The 8,668-nt window shown below is 42.2% G+C and overlaps 1 protein-coding gene across 1 annotated transcript; it reads right to left on the bottom strand.

The window, feature by feature from the left end:
• Positions 1-1,266: 1,266 nt before the first annotated feature.
• On the bottom strand, positions 1,267-7,273 carry LOC138807544 (exosome complex component RRP40-like). Its single transcript, XM_069993303.1, has 4 exons — positions 6,923-7,273; positions 6,150-6,299; positions 3,373-3,524; positions 1,267-1,631 (listed from the first exon to the last, which is right to left on the bottom strand). Exons 1-4 carry the CDS (start codon positions 7,244-7,246, stop codon positions 1,430-1,432), a joined length of 828 nt encoding a protein of 275 aa, XP_069849404.1. The 5' UTR covers positions 7,247-7,273; the 3' UTR covers positions 1,267-1,429.
• Between the last annotated feature and the right edge of the window lie 1,395 nt (positions 7,274-8,668).

The following is an 8,668-nucleotide window of genomic DNA, read 5'->3' as shown; positions in this document are numbered from 1 at the left end:
GCTCAGTGGTAGAGCGCTTGCCTTGCATGCATGAGTCCCTGGGTTCGATTCCTCAGCACCACATAAGCAAAAAAGAAAAAAGCCGGAAGTGGTACTGTGGCTCAAGAGTGGTAGAGCGCTAGCTTTGAGCTGAAGAGCTGAGGGACAGCGCCCAGGCCCAAAGTTCAGGCCCCATGACCGGACCAAAAAGAAAAGAAACTCATTCTAGCTCTCAAAGGAACTCATCTCAAATAAAACTGATTTAAAACTGCTGAGCTTTTATCTACTGACAGTCTTCATTTTTATCTGTAAAGGCTTTGCTTATATAGTAACTGTATAGGATTTTCTCTCCAACTTTATCCCAAACCTTTCCCATTTATCCAAAAGTCAAACAGGTAGTTTTCTGTTTGGCTTCAAGGAATGACTTCTGGTCCCAAATGTTGTTAAAAATAGTTAAAATTGTTCCCTTTGTCTATAATGCCCAACCTTAAACCTCATTGCTTTCAGAAATCTTTATCATATTGTTTTATTACAAAAAATTAAAAATGAAAATTTCCAAAATATCCTAAAATATGAAAATTAAAATGACTGAATGTTAAGAATTACGAAATGTATATTTTGTTAGAAGTAAATAAAGTATGTTACAAAGTAAGCTATCTTTAAGGGACTAGAGACATAGCTCAAGTGGCAGAGCATTTGACTAGCAAGTGCAAGACTCTAAGGTCAAAAACAATACAGCCAAAATATAAACTAACTAGTGTTACTCTGTAATCCCAGTTTGAAAACATACATTCACCTAGTGAGTATGAATGTATGTGCTTAATTCTGTGACTCAATTTTACTTGATGAAGAGTGTGTTCCACAGTCACTGTAATGGGTTCATCTATGTAAAAGCACTTGGAACAATACACAGGGTAAACTGATTACTAGATATCATATATTCTGGTCCTGACGGTTACAAATGACTTTGATTTGTTTATAATTTTCCTATAGAATTTATATGCATTTGACATTTCATGGCTAAGGAATCTTTTTTTTCTAACTAGGATTATTGGATATTTATAACATCATTGGAAGGCCATACAAAATTATTAATACTGACATACAGGCTGTGGGCAGTTGACCAGAAACATACAGGTCTGTTCTGTCATGTACCAAATGATTTTGTAGGCCTTATCCTGTCTGAGGGCCAGATGTTCCCCTAGTTTTAATCAGAAGATAACTGTAATGCCAAATAGAATTATAAAAAGCTATATGTAGCAAAACTAAAAGAGTTAACATCAAATATAAAGTAACTTTTAGTAACTTTATTGTATAAAAAATATTTTATTCAATTCTAAAAGATGGCATGAACATTCACATCTTGTCTTCTGAACATATAAGTTTACCTGAAAGTTTCTCCATGAAACCCATTCTCTTGGCTTATCTGACCCAATAGAGTCCACATATATCAACTTTCCGCCAACCTGGCAAAGATTTGTTTTCTTTGCTCTGATGTCATATGTTCACATGCTTCTAAAATGTTTGCCAAAATTAAAGTCTGTTGGATGGTTTTTGCTTTAACCCATATTCTTCCATTCATTCCAAATACAATCTCCAGAGGATAGAGTTTTCCCACTTCCTGTATGATTTCACAGTCTGGAGCTAATAGCCTGGTGAGGAAAAGGAAGGAAAATGCAATTTAAGAAAGTGGTAAGTAGGGTATGTCCTGGCTCTTAAGAGACACCTTTTCTAGGCAGTTCTTTGTAGTCACTGGAAACCTTACCAGCATCATTCCAAGAACAGGGCAAATGATGGCATAGGCTGCCCATGTTTTAAGTTTTGTCTTTTTGAGACAGAGTCTCCCTATGTTGCCAAAACAAGTTTCCAACTCCTGGGTTCAAGCTTCAGCTTCACAAATAAAAAAGGAACATTAGAAATGTGCTACCGAGTCCAGCTTTGTCCCTTATACTCAGGAAACTTTCCATATTCAAGGTATGCAGAGGTCACAATAGTGAGCTACCCCCAACATATCAAAATCATTATGTGATCAATGTTGTGTAATAGATAAATGTATTGTTCTTCCCTGAAGTTACTATAACATCTTAATTGTAGACTTTATAACCAGCTTTTTAAAAATTGTTACTGTGCTAAGAGAATTTGTTTTTGCTTTTTTATTTGGTGTTTTTATTTATTGGTGCTTTTATTTATTGGCCCTGGGCTTTTTCACTTGGCTGGTAGTCTAACTACCACTTGAGCCACAACTCTAGTTCTAGTTTTTTGGGGGGGTTTAGCAGTTAACTGGAGATAAGAGTCTCAATAGACTTTCTTGCCCAAGCTGGCTTCAAACCATGATCCTCAGATCTCAGTTTCCTAAGTAGCTAAGATTATAGGCATGAGCCACCATTACCCAGCAGAGAATTCTTTAAACTTATTTTCCTAACCATGTAAGTTACTTCCTGGTAATTAAATTCAGTAATTGGAGAGGAGCAGGTTTAAAGTCACAAGAGTGTTTGCTGCTCAGTTAATAGTGTGTTATTCTATACTCAATCTCCAAATCTGAGGAATGGGTAAGCAAAGAGAAACCTAGAAGACACCTCTGAATGCCAATAGCTGTAGAAGCAAAGCATTTAATGTGATATAGTTTTGGGTAGGTTCAGTCTTCCATGTCTAACAGAATATGTCTCAGTAAAACTACTGAATCTATTCAGACACAGTGGAAGAGCCTTCTTGAAATGTCTACATAATATTCTCAATCCCAGGAGCCTAGCTGCATTTTTTTTGTTCAGTCGTGGGGCTTGAATTCTGGGTCTGGGTGCTGTTCTTCAGCTCTTCAGCTCAAGGTAAGCACTCTACCACTTGAGCCACAGCGCCATTTCCGGTTTTCTGGTGGTTATTTGAAGATAAGAGGCTCATGGACTTTCCTGCCTGGGCTGGCTTTGAGCTGCGATCCTCAGATCTCAGCCTCCTGAGTAGATAGGGTTATAGGTGTGAGCCACCAGTGCCCAGCTCTAGCTACATTTGACCATTAAAAAACCTGATAATTTTGTACAGTGCACACTGTACCTATATGCATACTGCACCTGTATTCAAGGGACTTAGTATGAGGCTTAGTATGAGGGGAAGCTGGTTGTATCAGTTTTTAAAAAGCAAGAAGCCTCTGGGGGAGAAAAAATGAATAAGATTCTTAACCCAGATATCAAAATACACAAATCTGAATATGATATATTTCAGAAGGGGCAGAAGTGAATGAATATAAAGAGGCAGAATTCATGAGTTTTCAAATACGCTAAAATAAGCTGACTTTTAACTTTGAAGAGAATTTCAAGTGTTAATTAAGAATCTAAATTCATCAACTTTGTAAGCAAGTAACTTTTTTTTAAGGCAAGTAAGCTAGTAGACATCAGTACTTACTTTCTAATTAAGCCCAGAGTCACTTTAAAAAGGAGACCATCCTGTCCAATCACACCCATTCCATTGGCCCGTCCACAGCTGTCAATACAGACCATCTCTGGTTCCATATCTTTATTAGCAACCACAAATTGGCCATAGATGAGATCTCCAACCTTCAAGATAATAAAACACAGTTACTTCCTCTCAGCAAACCACTCCATAGGTGCTGCTACTAGCTCTTTCCCATAGGCATCAATGCCAGTTACCTATAAGTCGTGATTACAGGACTGGCTAAACTCAGGATTCCACTTTGGAAATGAGTTCTGAAAAAGGAGAAGTTAACAGATAAAACCTCTTTTTACCTACACCAAGAAATCCTCAGACCAGTAGCCATCCCAAGGCCTAAGGCACTCCAAGGGTGCAATGTCTAATATGGTAGCTAGTATCTAGATGTAGTTACTTTACTTAACCAAAATTATTTAAAATTTAGTTCCTCAGTTACCCAAATTTCAAGTACTGAAAAGTCATGTGTATCTAGTGACTACCATATCTGATACCATTAGTTGAGACAGATTAAAACAGTATCACTGTAGAATATTCTATCAACACTATTCTACTATCTAAATATATGATGGCTACTTCATGAAAGACTTATTAGATTTGAACTTCAAGATTATAAAACTAAGGAAATAAAAGCAAAGTTTGCCGGGCACCGGTGGCTCACACCTATAATCCTAGCTGCTCAGGAGGCTGAGATCTGAGATTGTGGTTCAAAGCCAGGCAGGAAAGTCCGTGAGACTCTTATCCAATAAACCACCAGAAAACCGGAAGTGGTGCTGTAGCTCAAGTTGTAGAGTGCTAGCCTTGAGCTGAATTGCTGAGGGACAGCACCCAGGCCCAGAGTTCAAGCCCCATGACTGACAAAAAACAACAAAAACAAAGTTTTTCTGTTCACTTATTTGTTTTCTTCTTTTTCTTTTTTTGCCAGTCCTAGTGCTTGAACTCAGGGCCTGGGCATTGTCCCTGAGCTTCTTCTGCTCACGAATAGCACTCTAGGGCTGGGAAGGTGGCTCAGTGGTACAGCGCTTGCCTTGCATGCATGAGGCCCTGGGTATGATTCCTCAGCACCACATAAGCAAAAAGAAAAAAGCCGGAAGTGGTACTGTGGTTCAAGTGCTAGAGCGCTAGCCTTGAGCTGAAACGCTGAGGGACAGCGCCCAGGCCCAGAGTTCAAGCCCCATGACCAGACCCAGAAAAAAAAAAAAGAATAGCTCTCTACCACTTGAGCCACAGTGCGGCTCCCAGCTTCTACCACTAAGTCACATTCCCAGCCCTCTGTTCATTAAGTAAAAAAATTTTATTTATTTTTTTGTCAGTTGTGAGGTCTGGGCGCTGTCCCTCAGCTCTTCAGCTCAAGGCTAACCCCTCTGCCGCTTGAGCCACAGCGCCACTTCTGGCTTTTTCTGCTTATGTGGTGCTGAGGAATCGAATCCAGGGCCTTATGCATGCATGGCAAGCACTCTACCACTAAGCCACATTCCTAGCCCTCTGTTCATTTAAGTAAAGTTTTTTTAATTACACAGGAACTAGAGAGGATCAAAAAACACTTTATGCCCTTGAGAAGCATTTGGTCCTACAGAGGGCAGTGGAAGTACACGTAAACAAGAACTTCATTCAATGCTAAATTCAGTGTTAGAGGAAAGATACAAAAAAAGTGATGATTAGAGGTGACTTTACAAAGGCAGTCATGTTTAGTCTGGGCCTCAGATGATAAGCATGTGTTCCACAGGCTTACAAGAAAAGTACAATCAAGATAGAAAAACAACCAGAACAAAGGCAAAAGGGCATGAAGTTCAGTGTTTGGTAATGGTTTAAGCTATTATGGATGAATCAAGACTCCTGAAGTATGAGACAAGCGTGTAAGTGAGTATGTTAGCTCTCTGAAAGGAGAGCGGGAGGATAAGAACCAGGGGCCCAAGGCTCATGCCTGTAATACTAGCTAATTGAAAGACAGATCTGAAGATCACAGGAAGCCAACCTAGGCAGGTAAGTTTGTAAAACTCCAATAATCTATCAAAAAGCCTGAAGTGAAGATGTGGCTCAAGTGGCAGAGCACTAGCCTTGAGAAAAACAACCAAAAAAAAAAAAACAACAAAAAACCTTAGGGACAGGCCCTGAGTTCAAGCTCTGAAAAAAAACAAAGAAAAAAAGTAAATGAGGAAGTCCTAACAAAAGGGAACTACATTAGCTAAGTGGAACCAAAGGATGGACTTGCAAAAGATCAGAGACAAAGCCCAATAGGACCAAAATAGCATTAAATACTTATTAGAGGTGAATGAGCCAAGTTTCAGGCTTAGGTACAAAATACAGCTAAACTTCTTGAAAAAGACCAAATTGAAAACCTATGTTTAAAAAGATCACCTCTGTTAGCTCCAAGAACATACACCTAAGATGGACAGATGGCTATTAATGACAATGCATATTTTGTCCCTCCTCCCTGAGCCTGATGTCTGTTTTCTTGTGCAGTAGACATAGGCAAAACATAGCAAGGGGGATAACAAGCATAATCTCTCAACTCAGAAGACTTAGGAAGCACCCATGTCAAACTAGTATGTAACTAGCTCGGATATTGGAGTGTGGCATCTATAGAACTCTTGGATCTTGGAACCATTAAACAGGCGCTGGGAGATAGTGGAGAACTTGGAAAACAGTTTATCCAGAAGCTATCTGGATATTGGATGTTCTGAGAGGAAAGGCTGGTTTTTTTTTTATGATAAAACCAAAACCTTCATCATTACCTGCACATTTGGTCTGTTTCTTTTAGTTGCACCTTCAAAGGCCAAGTAAGACAAGGAAGCTGGCTCACTCCCTCCAACATCAACTTTGAATATATCTCCAGATTTCGCTGTCACTATGCCAATCACATGGTCCCCTTTCACTGGCACATACTACAAAAGAAAACAAGACAACAGTGATAAATGACAAGATGTCATTGGATGATATCTTCAGCCAGTTTTATCTATGTTTATGCTGGTCTCCAACTTCTGGGCTTAGAGACCATCTCGGCCTTCCTCCCAGTAGCTGGGTCTACCAGCGAAAAGGAACCTTTGAAGTGCGGTGATGTGCAGAAGCTACACTCAGCTTCATTTGAGTCAGTGTCCCGTACCTCTTCATCCTTACCCAAGTCTCTTAACTTCTTTCCCACATGCATCCAAGTGGCAAGGTGATCCTCACAGCCAGGAATGCCTAGTCTGTTGTTTTCCTATGTGGAAGCTAACTATCCCATAAACAAATGTGTCTGCCTGTGCTTTTCGTTATTTGAAACTGGTTCTGGCTTCTGGAACCCCAAAAGGTAAACTTACTCTTTTGTGGCACGGGGATTTTGAAGACTCCCATGACAGTCTATAGATGCCTTTTTCTCCGGGTCGTTCTTCTCGAGCTACATGACTACTGCTCAGGGGCCCTCTAAAGAAGGGACTACGGTGATTCTAAACTACTCTCCATAAAGGAGACCCCGAGCCTGCTGGACCCCGCCTTAGGGTTGCACAGCCTCGCCAAAGCTCCTGCTCACCCGCTTCTGTTGCGAATCCACCCAGTAGACACCGCCGCCGCCGCCACCACCACCACCGGGCTCCTTGTGACGGAGGCGACCACATTTAGTGACCAGCAAGCGGTCCCCGCAGCGCCGCAGGCCCGGGCCGCAAACTACCCGCATTCGAGAGCGCGCCCCAGTGTTGAGGCGCAAGGGTCGCTCCCCAGTACCGCCGGGACCTTCTGGGTCCTCCTGTTCCGGCAGCAGCAGCTCCTCGCCGGGGAGAACCACCTGCCCTAACACGGCACGCGCCGCCCGCATGCCGCGGTCCGCGGGAGACGCCGTTGACACCACTCCAGCCATCGCGGGCTACACCAACCCCTCCCCCAGGACTTCCGCTTCCTGCGCCGTATCCAATCGCCAGCCCTGCTGCAGCTCAGCTTCCGGCAGCGGCGGTTGCTGGGACTTACTCTTAAGTCTCCGTAGTGCGATCGTCGTGAGCGGTTTGGGCGATCTCGGTTCCTTCTCCTCTCCGGGTGGCCGGGGTTTCTGCCCCCTCACCTGCCCGTGGGTCAGTGTGAGAAATGCACGGCTTCAGTCGACTGAGAAGCCTCGCTTGCCGGGGTGGAGTCGCGTGTGTCGGATACAGGATGCTCGTAGAGCTGCACGAGAACTCTTATGAATTGCTTTGAGGGGATTCGAACTCTCAGTGCGGGCTGGCCTCGGAACTCTCCTGACTTCGCCCACAGAAAGGTGGCCGAATTTTTACCAGGATTTTTTCCCCCGAAAAATAAAACGATTCTAGTGGCTGCTGGAGAATATTTTTATTAACATTGTGGAAAAATAGAAGAATTAAAAATATAAAAAATAGGGGCTGGGAAGGTGGCTCAGTGGTAGAGTGCTTGCCTTGCATGCATGAGGCCCTGGGTTCAATTCCTCAGCACCACATAAGCAGAAAAAGCCGGAAGTGGTGCTGTGGCTCAAGTGGTAGAACACTAGCCTTGAGCTGAAGAGCTCAGGGACGCACCCAGGCCCAGAGTTCAGGCCCCACAATTGACACACACTCTCTCTCGCTTTCTCTCCCCATATATATATAGATCTATCTATCTATCTATCTATCTATCTATCTATCTATCTATCTATCTATCTATCTATCTATCTATCTTTTATCTATTTGCCTTCCTTGCTATGATCTCATCTGTAGTTCCAATTCTTTATGGATCAAGTTCTGGCATGCCTGGTGGAACTTCTCCCCAGACCTTTAAAAACAACAACAAAAACCTGAAAACATACTTACATGATCTAGGAAAATAAATTAAACCAATCCCTGGTCCTACTTTTCACTGTAGCACACTTCATTTGCTGATACAAAAAACAGCTGAAACCCAAATCCACAGTACAGGAATTTCAGGGCTTCAATTTTCAACTTTTTTTTTTTTTTTGGTTAACTGAAATCACTATCATTAACATCTCTAGATTTAGCAAGATGCGGGGCGAGTCACTTTCATGGAGCGTAGTAAAAAGCAAACAAATATATGTTCTTTTGAATTATTTGTTAACTAGTTCTTTACCTCTCTGGCAGGGGTGGGGGAAAGCACCCTGGACGGAGAAAGTACGTATTGTGATTTTCTCTTCCCTATCCCAAGCTGGGTACAGACGGTGCTCAAGGACTCCAGGTCCTGGCCTGGCAGACAAGAGGTGGGTAATGTTTATTGGACACCCTCAGGCTCCACAAGTCAATAGTGAGGTGTCCTGGAGAAATTGGATTCAGATCTAGAGGAGGAG

The sequence above is a fragment of the Dipodomys merriami genome, unplaced genomic scaffold, assembly GCF_024711535.1.
Source record: "Dipodomys merriami isolate MVZ:Mamm:240054 unplaced genomic scaffold, mDipMer1.0.p SCAF_420, whole genome shotgun sequence".
Classification (NCBI taxonomy): domain Eukaryota; kingdom Metazoa; phylum Chordata; class Mammalia; order Rodentia; family Heteromyidae; genus Dipodomys; species Dipodomys merriami.
Note: the sequence above shows the minus strand (reverse complement) of the source record. Positions and strands in the feature narration are given on the sequence as shown.

Coding starts and splice junctions, on each gene's coding strand:
- LOC138807544 (XM_069993303.1), bottom strand. CDS start 7,246: ATGGCTGGAGTGGTGTCAACGGCGTCTCCCGCGGACCGCGGCATGCGG. Junction 6,300..6,922: donor TGGATTCGCAACAGAAGCGG/GTGAGCAGGAGC, acceptor TTTCTTTTGTAG/TATGTGCCAGTGAAAGGGGA. Junction 1,632..3,372: donor ACTCTGGGCTTAATTAGAAA/GTAAGTACTGAT, acceptor TTTCCTCACCAG/GCTATTAGCTCCAGACTGTG.